General features: G+C 42.2%; 1 protein-coding gene and 1 long non-coding RNA gene across 6 annotated transcripts in view; one reads left to right on the top strand and one right to left on the bottom strand.

The window, feature by feature from the left end:
* The window catches only part of LOC309506744 (cyclin-dependent kinase-like 1), a 115668-nt gene extending 101721 nt beyond the window's left edge, over nucleotides 1-13947 (top strand). For 4 of the 5 annotated variants that reach the window (XM_082180693.1, XM_082180690.1, XM_082180694.1 and 1 more), the window contains 2 exons: nucleotides 7873-8000; nucleotides 13201-13947. In XM_082180693.1, coding sequence (XP_082036819.1) covers nucleotides 7873-7974 — 102 coding nt within the window. In that variant the 3' untranslated portion in view covers nucleotides 7975-8000; nucleotides 13201-13947. The remainder of the gene's footprint in view (nucleotides 1-7872; nucleotides 8001-13200) is intronic. The other variant, XM_082180691.1, reaches the window with a different exon arrangement.
* LOC309506814 overlaps nucleotides 1-19382 on the bottom strand; it is a 360589-nt gene that overhangs the window by 197314 nt on the left and 143893 nt on the right. The window lies entirely within an intron of this gene.

Genomic DNA, 19382 nt, shown 5'->3' with positions numbered 1-19382 from the left:
TCCCGCCGAAATCGGGTGGGGCCAGGGCTATAAATACGGCCCAGAGAGGCTGGTTTGGTCAGTTTTTTATCTCTTCAGCGGGCTCACGCATCGCTGGATCCTGAGAGGAAGCCGCGCCGTCTGATTACAAGCACCCAGCGGGATTACTCTGCATCTGAAGCTGCCGGTCGACAACTCGCCGCCTTCAGTCGCCGTTCCTGCTGACGCTTTCCGGCGTACATATCCTTTTCTCTGTTACTGTGTTTTGTGTATGTGTGTGTGTTCGCCGCCGCGACACACACTCTCATTGCACTAAAAGAGCCGGACGTCTTTTTCAAGACGCCCCTTTTCCCCCCAACCCGCAAAGCTCGCCGGTGCGCCCGCTTGCCTTGCCTGCTTGGAGGATGATACCTGCTCTCCCTCTGTTCGAGCCGCGCAAACCGCGCAGTTCACAGGGGATGTCAGGAGCGGACGGTCACGGGGCTAGCTTTCTCTCGCCCTCTGTTCGAGCCGCGCAAAATGCGCCGTTCACAGGGGAGGCTGGAAGCGGACGGTCGGGGTTAGTTTTTCTTTACGTACAAGAAAGCTACCCTGCCTCTGCGCCCCATTCACGCGTCAATCATGACGCTCTTATATGCTCGTGCATCTGAAAGCCTTTGTGTTCCCCCCTGTGGCTCAGTGGCGGAATTTTTGGTTTTTCACACGAGAGACCGGGGTTCGAATCTCGGTCTGACGGCAGATTAATTATGCCTCCAATGCTTCGCTCTGTCAGTTCCCTGAAAGGCGACTGCAGATGTGCATTTTGCAGCCAACGAGCGCCTTGTACAACCCGCTCGCCTGCACCCAAACACCGTTTCTATGGTTCCCGTGCGTCACTGGCGAAAGGAGAAAAGAGCGTTAAAATGTCCCGCCGCGGCTGGGCCGAATTCTATTTCTCATACATTTCTCATTCCCCTCTGAAGTTCAGGCGACTGGAAATGTCATACTGCAGTGAGCGAGCCTGTTGTAATGCACGCACGCCTGCAGACAAACGCCAGCATGTTGACGCTCTCTGTTTCTATGGCAACTTCTCGCTCGTTCAGTTCCAGTAAATGCGACTGTTCCAGTGTATTCTGCAGTAAACAAGTCGGCGACACAGCCCGCTTGCCTGCACACAAACGCCGCTTTACGGCTACCCAGATAAATCCCATAGAGTGTATTTTCTGGTGTTCCGGCCACGGCCGATGGTGTTATGAGTGTGGACGAAATGCCCACTGCCCAGTGCTCATTCCTACACAGAAACACAGGTTTCTCTGATAATACTCGCGCTATATAAAAGCCTTTGTGTATATATAAATAAATACGGCCCAGAGAGGCTGGTTTGGTCAGTTTTTTTCATCGCTGAAGCGAATCAGAACATGACGCATGCACGGCAAGATACGCAAGTACTCGTTCCCTCTTCTAGAGAGAACCGAGGTTACGTTAGTAACCGAGTACGTTCTCTTACGAGAGGTCTCTCGTACTTGCGTAAGAATATCTTACGCTAGGGGAACACAATGTAAAACGCCGTGCGTGCTTGAGACATAACACTAACGTCCCAAGGGCAGGTGCCCGGGGCTCATACAGTGCTTAATCACAAGGGACTCACAGAGAATCCGGGAAGAGGGGCTAGAATAGCATCATTCCTGTAACATTGAGCTCTGATAAGAGCATATTATATCAAGTGTTCCACACAGCCAGGGCGAACTCAGCCTGGACTGGTAAATATGGGGGACTAACGTATTGCCCACAGAAGTATATAGGCGATCAGTGATCGACGCTCTAGCAGTTTCAGCATCCCGAGCCGATAGCATCGGGAGGGCAATACTGAAAAATTAAACCGAGAGCAACCTAGCTTGCAAAGCGGGAACCTCGAGGTTATAAAACCTTATAAATGTAGACGGGGAGGCCCAGCCTGCCGCCATACAGATATCTTGCAAGGCAATCCCACTGGACCAAGCCCACGACGAGGCCATGCCTCTTGTGGAGTGCGCTTTGACACCTATCGGGCATTGCAGGCCCTTGGATGTGTAAGCTAGCGCTATAGCATCAACTATCCATCTGGATAGACTCTGTTTTGATGCAGCTAGTCCCTTAGAACGTCCGCTGAACAAAACAAAGAGCTGCTCCGTCTGTCTGAAAACAGATGAGCGAGACACATAGGCTCTTAACGCCCTGACCGGGCAAAGGAAGCCTGCATCCCCTTCCTCTTCAGATACCGGCAGGGCCGACAGGGAGATAACCTGTGCCCTAAACGGTGTGTTGAGGGATTTAGGAACATATCCGTGCTTTGGTTTGAGTATGACTCTCGAGTCATTCGGCCCAAACTCCATACACGTCGCGCTCACTGAGAGCGCTTGCAAATCCCCTATGCGCTTCACTGAAGCGAGAGCCAGAAGAAACACTGTTTTGAAAGACAAGAGTTTCAGGTCTATTGACCGTATTGGCTCGAATGGGGCACCTTTCATGGCTTCCAGAACCGTGGAAAGGTCCCAAACGGGAACTGAGGGTGGTCTGGGAGGGTTCAGCCTCTTAGCTCCTCTAAGGAAGCGAATGACCAGATCGTTCCTTCCTAATGACTGGCCAAGCGGTGGTTCAGCGAACGCTGCTATGGCCGCCACATAAACTTTGAGCGTGGATGGGGTTCTGCCCTTATCCAGAAGCTCTTGTAAAAAGGAGAGAACCTCCGGCACCCCACAGCGTGAGGGTGAAGTGCCACTCGCTGTACACCAGCTAGTGAACACAGACCATTTTGAGGAATAGAGCCGCCTCGTAGATGGAGCTCTAGCCTGCGTGATCGTGTTTAACACTCCCGCTGGGAGGTTAACAGGTACCCGTTGATGGCCCACACATGTAGGGACCAAAGCTCCGGGCGAGGATGCCAGATCGAGCCGTTCGCCTGCGAGAGGAGATCCCTCCTCACCGGTATCGGCCACGGGGCGGTACTCGTCAGCTGCATCAGGACTGGAAACCAGACTTGGTTTGTCCAAAATGGGGCGACGAGTAGCACTGGGCATCCGCTCTCCCTGATTCGCTCTAACACCTGGGGTAGGAGCGTGACAGGGGGAAACGCATAGAGCGGGCAGCGGGGCCAGCGCATCCCTGCTCTTGGAGAAGAATTCCTGACAATGAGCGTTCTCTTGAGACGCAAATAGGTCTATTTCCGCTCTGCCAAATGTCCTCCATAGCATTTTGACTGTCTGTGGATGTAAAGACCATTCTCCTGTCGGCAGATTGTTTCTGGACAGTCTGTCTGGTCCCACATTCAGATGGCCGGGCACATGCGCTGCCCTGAGCGAGCGCAGATTGTGCTGAGCCCAGACCAGGAGGCGTTCCGTCAGCCTGTGAAGGATTCTGGATCTGATACCTCCTTGGTGATTTATATAAGCCACCACTGACATGTTGTCCGAACGGACCAAGACGTGGTGTCTTTTTATCTGAGGACAAAAGCGCATCAGCGCGTTGTCGACTGCCATCATTTCCAGGCAGTTTATATGCAGAAGCTTTTCCCGTTCTGACCACTGGCCAAATAACGGTCTGCCCTCGAGCAGCGCTCCCCATCCCGAGGTTGAGGCGTCCGTAGACACCACCTTCACACTCGAGGAAGTCCCCAGGCTTACACCTGACCGGTACCAGTCGGTCACTGTCCAAGGTTTCAGAGCTGCGACGCATTTCTGATCGACCTTGAGGCGCGCGAGACCGGAGGTCCAAGCTCTGCGCGGCGCGCGCTTTCAACCTATACTGCAGCGGGCACATGCGAAGCAGACCCAGCTGAAGCACTGAGGATGCTGAAGCCATGAGACCCAGCATCCTTTGAAGCTTTTTGAGCGGGACTAAATAAGCGCCGTGGCAAAAAATCTCTGTCATGCGCTGAATACTTAGTCTGCGCTGCGGCGACAGCTGTGCTGTCATAGACAGCGAGTCCAGATCTGTGCCCAGAAAAGATATTTTCTGACTGGGAGACAGTGAACTCTTTGCCCAATTGACTGTGAGACCTAAATTCTCGAGGTGATCGAGTAATATGGTCCTGTGTTCTATGAGCTCCGACTGTGATCGAGCTAGAACCAGCCAATCGTCCAAATAATTCAGCACTCGTATGCCTCGGAGCCTGAGGGGTGCGAGCGCTGCATCCATGCACATCGTGAATACGCGAGGTGCCAGGGATAGGCCAAATGGCAGGACTGTGTACTGATATGCCTGGCCCTCGAAGGCGAATCTCAAAATTCGCCTGTGACGTGACGCTATTTGTATTTGAAAATAAGCGTCTTTCAGATCTAACGACATGAACCAGTCCCCTTGGCAAATTTGCGAGAGGATTTTCTTGGTCGTGAGCATTCTGAACCGTCGTTTCAGAAGTGCTTTGTTTAGTCGTCTTAGATCTAAAAATGGGTCTGAGACCCCCGTCTTTTTTGGGTACCGGAAAATATCTGCTGTACATGCCCCCTTCGCTCTGAGCTTGTGATAGGGGTTCTATAGCCCCTTTGCTCAGTAACTTCGCTATTTCGGCCCGAAGTAGGTGTGCTACTTCCTTTTTCACCGTAGTATCGATTCGCGCCGCTCTGCGTTGCGGGCGTCGACCGAACTGTAGCGAATAGCCTCTTTCTATAATGTCTAGCACCCACTTCGAAACCCCGGGTAGCCTTGCCCATGCGTTTGCACGAATGGCTAGGGGTTGAATGCGAAGCGCGCTCTGGTCGCTCAGCGACAGAGGGGCTTCAGTGTGCTGCAACATAAGCGTCGCGCTTATGACATTTGAGGCAGGGGGCGCGCTGATAACAGCGGGCAGATTGCCCGCGCTCGACTCCTCTGCGGTGGTCAACCGAGAGGGGGAGGGCTGGGCGAGTCCCGTAAGACCTGTCATGTCTATGTGTGAATGTGGGCGTGGGATAGCGGGCACATTTACAACACTGAGAGCATTGTCTGCCTGAGCAGAGCGAATGCATGTTGGTTTCGTTTTGCAGAAACCTTGAGACATGCAGAACGTAGTGTTTGTGGGCACTGGGCAGTGGGCACATTTACCACATTTAATGCGCAATCGATCTGGGTCGATTTCATGTGCGCGAGCCCTGTGCGACGGGCTGTGTTCCTGTGTAGGAATGAGCACTGGGCAGTTGGCATTTCGTCTACACTCATAACACCATCGGCCGTGGCCGGAACACCAGGAAATACACTCTATGGGATTTATCTGGGTAGCCGTAAAGCGGCGTTTGTGAGCAGGCAAGCGGGCTGTGTCGCCGACTTGTTTACTGCAGAATACACTGGAACAGTCGCATTTACTGGAACTGAACGAGCGAGAAGTTGCCATAGAAACAGAGAGCGTCAACATGCTGGCGTTTGTTTGCAGGTGTGCGTGTATTACAGTAGGCTCGTCCACTGCAATATTGACATTTCCAGAGAAATGTGTGAGAATGGAGGTAGTGGCACGGAAACCATAGAAACGGTGCTTGGGTGCAGGCGAGCGGGTTGTACAACGCGCTCGTTGGCTGCAAAAATACACATCTGCAGTCGCCTTTTCAGGGAACTGACAGAGCGAGCATTGACGGCAAAATTTTTTTTGTTTTTTTGCCGGTAGACCCGGGATCAAACACGGGTCTCTCGCGTGAAAATCTGAGAATCTGCCACTGGGCCACAGGGGAAGACACAAAGGCTTTTATATAGCGCGAGTATTATCAGAGAAACCTGTGTTTCTGTGTAGGAATGAGCACTGGGCAGTGGGCATTTCGTCCACACTCATAACACCATCGGCCGTGGCCGGAACACCAGAAAATACACTCTATGGGATTTATCTGGGTAGCCGTAAAGCGGCGTTTGTGTGCAGGCAAGCGGGCTGTGTCGCCGACTTGTTTACTGCAGAATACACTGGAACAGTCGCATTTACTGGAACTGAACGAGCGAGAAGTTGCCATAGAAACAGAGAGCGTCAACATGCTGGCGTTTGTCTGCAGGCGTGCGTGCATTACAACAGGCTCGCTCACTGCAGTATGACATTTCCAGTCGCCTGAACTTCAGAGGGGAATGAGAAATGTATGAGAAATAGAATTCGGCCCAGCCGCGGCGGGACATTTTAACGCTCTTTTCTCCTTTCGCCAGTGACGCACGGGAACCATAGAAACGGTGTTTGGGTGCAGGCGAGCGGGTTGTACAAGGCGCTCGTTGGCTGCAAAATGCACATCTGCAGTCGCCTTTCAGGGAACTGACAGAGCGAAGCATTGGAGGCATAATTAATCTGCCGTCAGACCGAGATTCGAACCCCGGTCTCTCGTGTGAAAAACCAAAAATTCCGCCACTGAGCCACAGGGGGGAACACAAAGGCTTTCAGATGCACGAGCATATAAGAGCGTCATGATTGACGCGTGAATGGGGCGCAGAGGCAGGGTAGCTTTCTTGTACGTAAAGAAAAACTAACCCCGACCGTCCGCTTCCAGCCTCCCCTGTGAACGGCGCATTTTGCGCGGCTCGAACAGAGGGAGAGAGAAAGCTAGCCCCGTGACCGTCCGCTCCTGACATCCCCTGTGAACGGCGCGGTTTGCGCGGCTCGAACAGAGGGAGAGCAGGTATCATCCTCCAAGCAGGCAAGGCAAGCGGGCGCACCGGCGAGCTTTGCGGGTTGGGGGGAAAAGTGGCGTCTTGAAAAAGACGTCCGGCTCTTTTAGTGCAATGAGAGTGTGTGTCGCGGCGGCGAACACACACACATACACAAAACACAGTAACAGAGAAAAGGATATGTACGCCGGAAAGCGTCAGCAGGAACGGCGACTGAAGGCGGCGAGTTGTCGACCGGCAGCTTCAGATGCAGAGTAATCCCGCTGGGTGCTTGTAATCAGACGGCGCGGCTTCCTCTCAGGATCCAGCGATGCGTGAGCCCGCTGAAGAGATAAAAAACTGACCAAACCAGCCTCTCTGGGCCGTATTTATAGCCCTGGCCCCACCCGATTTCGGCGGGACATGACGTATTGGGCGCGAAGCGCCCTCATTGGTTCTGACGTCATGAGGAGCCTCTATCGATAGGCTGGTGCAGTTGCCGCAGAGCAGCCAATGGGCGCGCGAGCTGTCTCGCCCATGTCTGCATGCTGCTGCAATGCGTTTTACATTATTGCAAAATTAAGGATAATTTTTGGCTTCAATATCTCGAGGAAAAGAGGTTTTCCCCTAGCGTAAGATATTCTTACGCAAGTACGAGAGACCTCTCGTAAGAGAACTATGAAATTGTTCACTCAGTCATGTGGACTATATTAGTGAACCAATGTAGGGAATAGTGAATGAGGGTATAGGGTATGATTTGGAACACAGCCTCTGAGTGTCGACTTTGAGCGCTGTTAATTCACAGTATATTCCTGTAGGCTACTTTCTCGAAAACAACAAATATCACCCAGAATGCATTTTTTCTACGGTATATTGCTGTTTTAATGGAAAACAGCATGTTACTGTAAAATTTGGCCGTTTTTTACAGCAATTTTTTTGTGTAATTTTAATGTGATTCGATGAGTAAATTGGCAAATTGTACACATTTTCAGTGGCCAAAAACCAAATGTCTGCCACTGCAGCTGATACTTTTTTCTTTTAAAGAGGAATACAAATAATGATAATAATAAACAACAAATAATGTTGAAACTACCCAGCAGGCACAGGATATAGAGTTCAACGTCGTTCAGACTTCGGATTTTGGTTGAAAACAAGAGATGAAAACTAGAGAATTGGGATTTACTTAAATTATGTTTAAAAATGACAATAGCTAGACAAATTTCTGGAGGAATCAAAGATTTTAAAACTGCAGCATAGAACTGTAAAAATTACTTGGGTTTCCAATCTTGTCATGCATGTTGCTCACTTCACATTATTTGGCTATTCATTGATAGGAGAAATTTTGTTTTGCAGCCTCAATACTTTCCACAGCTGACCAACAGTACCACCTCACCAGCACCTGAACTGAAGAGTAAACACAGGCACAAACATGACCATCACCTACCCAACATCTGACCCCAGGACTGGTGCAAATGTGTTTGGTAGGGCAAACGTGTTTTCAGTGGAATGACTTGATGCATTTATAGCATATTTTTTAGTATAGCTATTTTAAAACGTATTAAAACTATTAAAGTTATAGTCCTGGAATCTGATATTCTACATATACAGTAGCCCTAAAAGTATTTTGAGACGTAAACCACACATAATGTATATATTGAATTTACAAATGTATTAGTGTTAAAAGTTATTAATGCATTAGAGTATTATAAATTTGTGACCAAAAATTCTGCCTGCATTTGGGCAGACCCTCGATTTTCGAGGGAGCAAGTACTCATATGTTCCATAGATAGATCCGCAGACTGATTGTGACGATCATAACAGCAACACGCAGTTCTCACACTTAATTTACCCACAAGTGATCAAGTGCTTAGGGCCTTCCATTTAAACCCATGGCAAAGGTTCTTAGTGGGCATTCTGATGTAGGTTTGATTGAACGAGACAGAGGGAAGTTAGTGAGGCATGGGCATAAAAAAAAGTGGACTTAAACGCAGCCTGTGATGAGTTTTGAATGGAATTGATTGGGACTGCTTGACCCATTTGAATTCGACAAGAGGATAATATGTGTACATTAAAGGCTCTACAACCAGATTGAATAGACCATATAAACTAAAGTAACTGTACACAACTGTAGTTGCACCAGTATTTTTTATCAAATACGCCTTTACCGGCAATTGGAGGCCCATAAGTTTGTTAAATTCTGATGTTAAACTATTGGCAAAGGTGCTGGCTTGCCGTCTGGATCCCTGTCTTCCTAAAATAATCTCTGAAGATCAAACCGGTTTCATTAGGGGCGACAATTATCATTAAATATTCAACGACTCTTAAATATAATTTTTTCTCCATCAAGTGAGATTCCAGTCATCTCATTAGATGCAGAACAGGCCTTAGGGTTAGGTGGAATTATTTATTTAATATATTAGATTTGGCTTAGGCTCATTTTTCACGTCATGCATTCGCCTTCTGTACACTGCTCCTGTTGCTAGGTGTGAGAACTAATTTTTTGTGTTCCCAATATTTCCCCCTCACAAGAGGTACTCATCAAGGTTGTCCTCTTTCACCACTATAATGCACTGCCATGCACTTTAGCAATAGAACCTCTATCCATAGCCTAGAAAAATTCCCCACTCTATTGAGGTATTGTTAGAGGAGGGACAGAATGGTGTCTCGCTCTACGCTGATGGCTTTTTGTTTCGAACTGTCGGCTCGGTCTCAGATCTTTTAAATATTTTTAACAATTTTGGATCTTTTTCTGGTTATAAGCTTAATATAAACAAAAGTGAATGTTTCCCAGTAAATAACTTGGCTAAACAAATCCCAGTGGAGACCTTGCCATTTCATGTATCCTCCACAAAGTTTTGTTACTTGGGAGTAAATATTTTGCACTCCTTTAAACTATAATATCATCTAGATACTATCAAAATCCTCTATAATAATATTATTTTTCTTAATGGTTCACTCAAGTTAAATTAGATTTGCAATGTTGGAATAAGTTACCTCTTACACTATTTGGTAGAATTCAGTCACTCAAAATGAATATTTTACCTAGGTTTTTGTTCCTTTTTCAGGCCCTTCCAGTGTTTTTACCAAAGTAATTCTTTAAACTGTTGGATGAGGCTATTTCTACTTATATATGGCAGGGCAGACCTCCCAGGTTAAGTGAGGCATATCTTCAGAGACATAAAAAAGATGGGGGTCTTGCTCTGGCTAATTTTGCTCTCACAACTTTTTCTGATCTTGCAAAGAAATTCAATATACCAGTCTAACTTGTTTCGTTTTATTCAAGTATGCAATTTTCTCTCTGTCCTTCCTTCCCAAACTTGTCTGAACCTTCTTTATATGAGAAGTGCTTAATACAGAAACATGACTCTACATCCATTTTATACAATTTAATTCCTCCTTATGTTTTGCCTTCTCCTTGGTTTATACATCAATGGGAGACAGAACTCAGACTTAATTTGGATCAGGAATGGTGGGAAATGGCTGCTGGTTGGGTTAATTCTTTATCATCCTGTGCCAGACTGAGTCTGATTCAATTTAAGGTTTTCCATAGAATTCATCTTACAAATGAAGTAAGCTATTTCCAGGCATGGATGTCACATGCAATAGGTGTTCTCTGGCTCTTGCTGATACCCTAATATTTTTCACTTGTCCAAAGCTGGAAGATTTTTGGTATTCCTTTTTTGATACTTTTTCTAACGTCCTTAATATTTCCATCGAACCATGCCCTTTGATTGCTATCTTTGGCTATCTTTACAAAAAAATATAATTTGCATCAAGAGGTTCCACTGACAAATTTTATAAAAAACTGGGATCCTCTTATTTTTGTTAAGAATACACCATCTATCTTTGCTGATTTGTAAAATGTATTTTTAATTAACCTATATGGATATATCTCTTTATATATATATATATATATATATATATTTTTTTTTTTATATATATTTTTATGTATAATTTTCTGGATGCAGGATTGATTGTGGGTATTTACGTATTTTTCTTCCCTTTTTTATTTGTATTATTATTTTATTTATTTTGTTTATTTTTGTGTAATTTGCAAATATACTTCTGTTTTATTTTCCTCCTTGTGGGTGGGAGAGGGGTCAGGGTTCACTGAGGGTTATGACTGTAAACAGTCACATAAATGTTTGTGTCCACCCTTAGTAGTTGAAAAAAAAAAGAAAAAAGGAATGTATACAATTATTAATATTGCTGTACCCTTTGTGTATTCCAATAAATATATATATAAAAAATACGCCTTTACCAATGCTCCTTATTTGGAAGTCACACTTGTTATCTTCCCTGTCAGAAGAGACTGGACACCTGAAAATTAAAATAGAGACTAGGCCTTTAAAAATCCAATGTTTTAAATCAGATTTAAATCATCTGTTGAGAGAAAATTAAATAAAACATTTAATTTCATGGTGTTACCACTAGGTGCCTGTATAGCTCTCTATGGAGAGGTTTGTGAATTCTCTAGTAGTTTTTGGACAAAATTACTTACTTTTAAGATGTGAATGTCAATGTGTTTTTTAAATATTCTCAAATAATACTTTTTGTCAAGGTTTATAAATAAAAATATATATTTTGATTTGAAGTGTACACATTTTTGCATTATTATTACTGCAGTCAAACCTAAATACAGAAAAAGCATTTTACACGTAACATTAAAATTCAATACAAATTTTACAAAAATAAACAGGAATGCTTTATCACAGCTTAATCCATCTGTTTCTGATCTCATTTCAACCTCTTATTCTCTTATTTCAGTCTTCTGACTCAATTATGCTGTATGGTAATAGCCCTACCAGTTCATTTGTGTTTATAATTGTGTGTGTGTGTGTGTGTGTGTGTGTGTGTGTGTGTGTGTGTGTGTGTGTGTGTGTGTGTGTGTGTGTGTGTGTGTGTGTGTGTGTGTGTGTGTGTGTGTGTGTGTGTGTGTGTGTGTGTGTGTGTGTGTGTGTGTGTGTACTTGTACAACTATCTTTGTGAGGACCAGTTTGAGTTTTAGACCATTGGAGTGAGGACAAAGAGAGTAAAGTGAGGACATTTTGGCCGGTCCTCACTTTCTGAGAGCCCTTTAAAGGCCTGTTTGAGGGTCAAGACTTGGTTTTTGGGATAAGGTTATAATAAGGTTAAGGGTAGGCTTAGGGTAAGGGTTCGGGTTAGGCACTTAGTTGTGATGGGTAAGGTTAGGGTAAGCAGCTAGAGATTGCATTGTGTCAATGAATGTCCTCATAAAAGATAGATGTACAAGAATGTGTGGGTGTGTGTGAGGAGGTGTGTCTGTTTTGCACTCTTGATGTTTTAGAGTTTCACCCCTTCATTGCTGTGCCCTTTTTTTCTGCATCTTGGCTGATTTGTAGATTGTACACAGAAAAATTCACTGAGTTTTTTCGATTTTCCATTCATTTCCTATGGTCGGTCATTTTTGACTGGAGAGCACAAGTGTGACTATTTTTTTTACGACCACTTAGCCTGCTCGATTCATGCCCTCAAGTTTTAGTTTCTAGCCACCATCGCCTTTGGCTTTTGGCTTGCTTAGTTGGGGACACGTCCCACATAGCAACATTGTGACGTCCCAGATCCGGCCCACATCTAGCACATGTGGAAAGATGATCTGGCTCACATGCAGCGTGGAATGATGGCCCTTGGGTGGCTCACTCCTGTTTGCCATATCTGGGCCACAAGCAGGCCATAGCAATGCATGTTAGCCAAGAGCAAAGAAATAAACCAGAACTGGACCTTATCTGAGACACAAAATCTGTGTATATTACAGTTTTTCTTTCTTAAACACTATAGGCTTTTGAACTAAAATGTCAAAATCATAACGCCATTTATCAAAAAGCACACCCATTTCCCTAAACTTTATTCTAATACTAAATACGTATACTAAACACTATTCTCCTGTTTTGACACGAGTCAGATTTGTTGAACTGTCACTGCAAAACTCTACCCACAAATCCCTTAATTTCTCATTGCCCTAGCATTCAATATTGCTCACTCAAGTCAGCACAGCTTCAGCTCAGTTAGCACACAATTACCCAAGTGGAAACACAAAGAGACAAAATTGATCACACACCAATCAGAACCTTCAATATAGATATAGAGTCAAGTTCATTGGGTTTTGGAACAATGGATCCAGAAAGACATGAAGGAAGAGGTTGAGGACACTGGAGTGGATGAGGAGAGAAGGAGGAGAAAGAGTAGATGGGAGTGGAGGAAGAGGTGAAGGAAGAGGAAAAGTAGGAGGTGGAGGAGGAAGAGCAGTAGGGAGTGGAGGAGGAGGTGAAGGAAGAGGATGAGGAAAGTGAAGGAGAAGGCCAAAGAGACAAGCAGTGCCACTCTAGTTGCCCATGTCTTTGTCCATGGTATGACTATGAGGGAGGCTGGGCAACGAGTACAGCCAAACTTGAGTCGCTTCACCGTCGCCTCGATCATAAGAACCTTCCAGGAGAAAAACAGGTACAGTAGATGTGCTTCAGACTGCTCTCTACTGTAACTTTTGAGTGCAGTACACTGTGCTGTTGCAACACATACATGTACTGTGGCTGTTGCACTATACTACTGTAATAAAAAGAAATGCATCAAATTGCCTCACATACAGATAGAGTTTTCTGAATGCTTCCATTTTGTGAAAAGGATGTGTTACAGTTACAGTAATCAGTACTTCGATTTTTCTAGGACACAGAGACGATGAAATGGAAGAAGCCTGCCAAATATTTCAGTTGATGCGTGCCAGCGGGGAACAGCAAGAGGATTTTACCCCCTCTGCCTGGCTAGGGCCAATATAGCCTGTGATGTCCCAGACCAAAGACGGGATGCTGGGGCAGAGTATTTCTTTCTTTCTTTTTTTCTTTTTTTTTTTTTTGTGTATTGTACTGTACAGTAAATTAAGGAATAAAAATGTCCCAATGTATCAATTGGTTGTGTCTTTTGTGTTCATCATGTGAAAAGGTTTGTGACGGGAGGAAACACAAGCAACATAACTTACCAGTTTTGGAAATGTTGTTTTGAATTTATTGCACCAGTGTGTAAGACTATGTTGTAGTGTGTGTGTTTGTGAGGGCTTGTGTGTGATGTCTGAGGGCAAAGTTTGGTTTTTCAGCAAGAATGAATGGTTTTGCTTCATTTTGACCTGAAAATAGGATGTTTGGGGAACTAGGTGAGGCGTTATGGATTTGTTTACTGTTTTGAGAATACGAGGCATAGTTTCAAGAAATGTGTTTAAGCAAACAAGAAAAACTGTAATACAGTTAGTTTAATCACATCATTAAAAATAAGTGTGAACAATTATGAATTGTGTGTAAACGATGACAACAGTATTGTAGTTTTGTTTAACTTTTGCCTCTTGTGTTTAGTGTTTTGCAGCACAAAGGTATCACAGTGCGAAAAGGTTTTACAGAAATAGTGATTTATTCAACAAATTGATTTAGGCTATTGAGAATTTGGTTCAGAGAATGGAGTTTAGTGTTTTAGCAATTCAGAAAAACTGTAATATATTACTAGCTATATATTGAATACATAAGGAATTGCCCTTTACATATATTGAAAAATATGAGGACAATATATTTACTAATATAAAATAATGTATGTAATTTTATATTCAGTAATACACTTCATAATATATAGATGTAGGCTATATGTGATCAGATATGGTACTGCATGTGTAATATATTGCATATATATTTACTAATATATCATAAACACAATTTTTTTTAAATTATTTACATTATAAATGTTTCATATTTTCAAGGTAGTTAACAAAAGTACAAGCACACCTGCATATACTAAAGTATTTAGCCAAGAGACTATCACTGTGCTGAGGATGCACAGCAATTACTTTTAAAGGTGCAGTGTGTCAATTTTAGCGGCATCTGGTGGTGAGGTTGCGAATTGCAACCAACAGAAGTTACGGTGGCTGACAGGAAAAGATGTCGTCATCTGAGACAGCAGAGTTACCAGTTAAAGTAACACTATGTAACTTTTCAACCTTCATAATATATTTCCAAGATCCTTGTGATGGTACATCGACTTACAATAGGTTGAATGACACGTCTGCCATAGCCTGACAGGGTCTGTATCGCTTTTACTGGCACTATGTAACTTCGGTGTTCGGGTAGTAACCAGATCACAAAAAGAACTACAAAATTCGACTGCTTTACGGCATACGTCACTTCCCCCACCACTTCGTCAAATTTGGACGTGAGAGGCCAACCAGCGTTTGTTTTCGGCTTTCGTGCGTATGTTTTTGTCATGGGGGCTGTTTACACCTGGCCACTTTATGCGTTTTCTCAGATCGGATAGCTATCCGATCGTGAAAAGTCCAGGTTTAAATGCCCTCCGAAACGCATTTGAAACGGATTTGAATCCGATCCCTCAAACCACTTCAGGAGGAGATCTGAGACGCATTCCAGACGAAACTGGACAAGTGTAAATGCATATGGTTGTTGGAACCACATATGTAACATATTGTACTCCTCCCAAAAATGCTAAAAAAAATAAATTAAAAAAAGTGTGAGAGCGTGTTATAGGTTATATGTTATATCCAGATATGACGACGCGCTGGAACACGCATCACCGCAGATGAGCAACTGCATCAAGCCAACGTGCAAACTATCGCAAATCAAAGTGAAAGTAAGTCGCAGACGCTTAACACACAATCTTCATCATTAAAAGTAAAGAAACGAAATTATCTTACCAGGCTTACTGCTCTCTCTTATTGCGGTTACGTGCACTCCATTAAATCTGCATATAGCGCGAGAATTGAAGATCGAATTTAAATCCGTTTCGCAAAAATACATTTATGTGACAGTAAATGGAATCGTTTTGATAAATCAGATAGCTATGCCTCACGAATTAGTTTGCCAGCTGAACTCAGGTGTTGTGAGGTGTATTTATCAAGTTAGTCCTGTACGACGCTGTTGACGTTGATTCCTGCGATTATCATGAGAACAGCTTTCAATATCTCACATAATTATCAGGACATAAATAAGCCTAACGTAGAGGTTGTATAGTGTAAACGAGCACAATTTGCAAACTATTATGATAAATTGCAATAATCATGTCTAATGACATCATAACGGCCAATGTTATGAAATAATGCGACGTACATTTAACTTAATTGATGTTATCTGGCATTTTGTAATGTTTACATTCCAATAAAAAAAACACAAATTAAATTATACAGTAGGCCTAGACTATAGACTATTTACTTGTGATTTAACTACAATCATGTAAAAACGTTATAATATAGGCTAATATATTTACGACAGTGCAAGTATTCCACAGCGACTCTAGGGGTCGCTGTTTGACAAAAACACAATTTCTACTTAGTGGGGCTTTAAGCAATGAGGTTTGTCTTATTATTGGAGGTGTAGTGTTAATATTTTGGATATGAAGTGTAATAACTCTTACATCAGAAAGTGTATCAGCTGTTCAAAAGCAATTCTGAAATGAAAAAAAAAAAATTTATTCTATACCTTCAATTGAGACAATCTGGTCAGCAAGTAATACATTTTTACTGCCAAATAAGGTCAAGGAAATTCATTTTAAAATACTACACAGGTATTATCCGTGTAACGCATTTCTTATTAAGTTTTAAAAAGATTTCTCACCACAATGTTGTTTTTGTGATCTTGAATCTGAAACTCTCATACATATATTTTGTAATTGTAAATATTCTGAAGACTTTTGGAAGCAGGTATCTATGATGGTTTTTTATACATTCTACAAAATAATTAGAATTTATGAGGCTATGATATTATTCTTGGACTGCAATACTGGCTCAGATATAATTGATGATAACACATTAAAGTTAATAATTCTTCTTGGGAAGTTTCATATACATAAGGCTAAAGTAATGTCTATAACACCCTCCTTTAATTTTTTCTGTAAGGATCTTAAAATATTCCATGACTCATTGAATTCAATCACTAGAAATAAGAAGAGCGTAAAAACATCTCTTATTGAAAAAAATTATTTGTAGAGTTTAATGTTTTACTCTGTACAATGGAAGATCTGTTGTATGTTTTCCCCAGTATCTGTTTGTCTTATGTTTGATGCATAATATGTTTGATATGTCTGTAAGCTTTTTTGAAAGTTGAATAAAAAAAATGTAAAAAAAATGTAAAAAAAGCAATGAGGTTTGTTTACAAAGATAAATGAAGATATTTTGTTTACTTAATTATTCCGTAATACCATATGTTATTGTGAATATTACTGTTGCTTGTTCATTATTGTGTCAGTGTTTTGTTTGTTGACTTTAGCTAGCTTTTTTGCACGAAGAAAATAACATAGGGACGAAACACGCTTTGTTATAGTTTGGCCGGTTAGTGCTAATGTAGTAAAATGTCGACGCAAAATGGCCATTTAAGGAGACCTGGATGTACAGACGAAATTTGCTCCTCCAAGGGTTTTTTTTTTTTTTGTTTGTTTTTTTTTTACAAAGAAGAAACAGCACTGCATTGAATACATTAACAAAAATAAAAAAATAAAAATAAAAAAAAATAAAAAAACAACAACTGACTCCTCAACAAGTAAGAAAAAACCGTACATAGTTCTTAAGAAACTTGTTGTTCTTACTGTTATCAATGAGTTTAAGAGATTTTACAATAAGGGAAATCTCAGCAATAAAGACATCAAATCTAGGCAAAGTCTTGAGAAATTTGTGTTTGTGAATAAAACACGTGACACGTGGTTTAACACATTGCGCCACTCAGAGGACGTGAGTTACAAAGCTGCAGAGGAGAGGCTTCAGTGTAAGAATAAGCACAACAAAGCATGTTAACCAGATTAGCATTCTAAGATAGCTTAATGCTAATGTAGCTTATGGTTAACCTGATAGATGAAGGGCCACATTAGAAAGAATGGCATCTGGTTAGCATGCTAACCAATTATTATGCTAAGCTAACTAGCATAAGGCAACAAACACAGGCTAGGTCAACTTTGCAGATGAATATCTCGGGAACGGTAGCGAATATCACAAATCTGTTCAGTCATTTCTGTGCGGCTTGGTCCAAAGATCACCTGAGCAAACTTTGGGCAAAATTGAGGAAGATTTGAAGGAGGAGTAGCGAAAAAACTGTTTACCATTTGCTTCAATATGGTGGACAGTCACATTCTTGGAAAATGACAAATGTGATATCGTCGGAATCGGCATAATCCAAGGAACGTAATGACATAAAGAAATCAAATTTTAACCTATGTTTTCAAAAGTTATAAGCATATTTGCAAAACACCTTATACCTCTGGAACACTAGGTGGCGCTGTGTTCAAAGTTCTCAGGTACCTTCAGGGCATTGTGTTGATCATCCATACTAAATTTTGTGAAGATATGTCAAATAGTTTAAAAGTTATTGCAAATTATGACAAAATTCAAAATGGCGGACACGTGGTACATCCCATCCTAGCAAAATTGGTATCCACGGATTCGGCATGACGCAAGGAATCCATAGATACCACATTTATGATTTTCTGACAAACTGTTCAAAAGTTATTGGCCAAAATAGCCATTTTCCATATCTCATGACCCGTAGTTGCATTTTCCATATCTCATGACCCAAGCCGCTGTTTCCAACTTTGGCAAGGACCCTCAGAGCATACTTCCGATGAAGTGTACCAATTTTCGTTTCAATTGATCAAACTTTGGCCGAGATACAGCCTCTTAAGCAATTTTGGGTGGACCTCGTTAAGTTTGCGACATCATAACTTTTGAACAAAGATGAATAAAAAAATCTGTTCAGTCATTTCTGTGCGGCTCAGTCCAAAGATCATATGAGCAAATTTTGGAGAAAATTGGACAAATTTTGAAGGAGGAGTAGCAAAAAAACTGAATACTGTACTTTTCAAAATGGCCACTACTGTAATGGGCGGAGTCTTAATGTAAGGTATTAGTTGTGATCACGATGATGAGAGGAATCAGATGTACTAAGTTTCATGTCTCTAGATCAAAGGGTTCAAAAGTTATAACCATTTAAATGTTGAAATTTTGAACTGGTGGTGGCGCTATAGAGTTGGTCCTAGAGGCTCAAAAATTGGTCAAATTACTATTCATTAGCATCACTAGAAGTGTACCAAATTTCATCATTTTCCTATGTACGGTTCATAGGGCTGCCATAGACTTCCATTGGCGCAGTGTTAATTTTGGCAGCCATTTTTGATTTAGTCTTAGTTTTCATCTTGAGACGAAAATACTTATTGGTCTTAGTCACATTTTAGTCATTTTGTCTTTCATAGTTTTAGTCTAGTTTTAGTTGACGAAAAGTCATTGTGTTTTTTGTCAACTTTTAGTCAAACTGCAGTTACCTACATTAATTTTGGTAGCTATTTATATGTAGTCTTTAAACAAAAAATGTCCTAAATTTTTTATCTCTAGGCCAATTCAGTTAAAAAATTTAAATTAAGGTAACAGGCTGTATTGACATTGCACTCTTTAGCAGTAGCACTTGTGCAATTCTACATAACCCTTTTCCTTAGTTCAGTGGTTTTTAGAGTGCCCTACCCCCTGGTACCCCCTCTCTTCCACTTAGACTGCAGCCAGTCACACACTTTTTCCATTAAGGGACAATATATATATATATATATATATATATATATATATATATATATATATATATATATATATATATATTTAAATTAAACAATGTTCAATAAATATGCAATGATGGTAAAAACGAAGTGATACCGGTACTTTTAAAATATTAAATTAAAGCTAGGAAGTAAGTCACTGTCTTTATGAGTGAGTCATGGAGTCATTCATTCATTCAGTAAGGAAGCAAGCTGCTATTTTTATGAACGGGTCATTGAATCTCACGATTCATTCAAAGCCACAGATTCGTTCACTAATCACCGCTGTGTGCTGCAGT

The sequence above is a fragment of the Leuciscus leuciscus genome (assembly GCF_965113295.1).
Source record: "Leuciscus leuciscus genome assembly, chromosome: 9".
Lineage (NCBI taxonomy): Eukaryota > Metazoa > Chordata > Actinopteri > Cypriniformes > Leuciscidae > Leuciscus > Leuciscus leuciscus.
The sequence above is the reverse complement of the archived record's forward strand: the minus strand, read 5'-3'. Positions and strand labels throughout refer to the sequence as shown.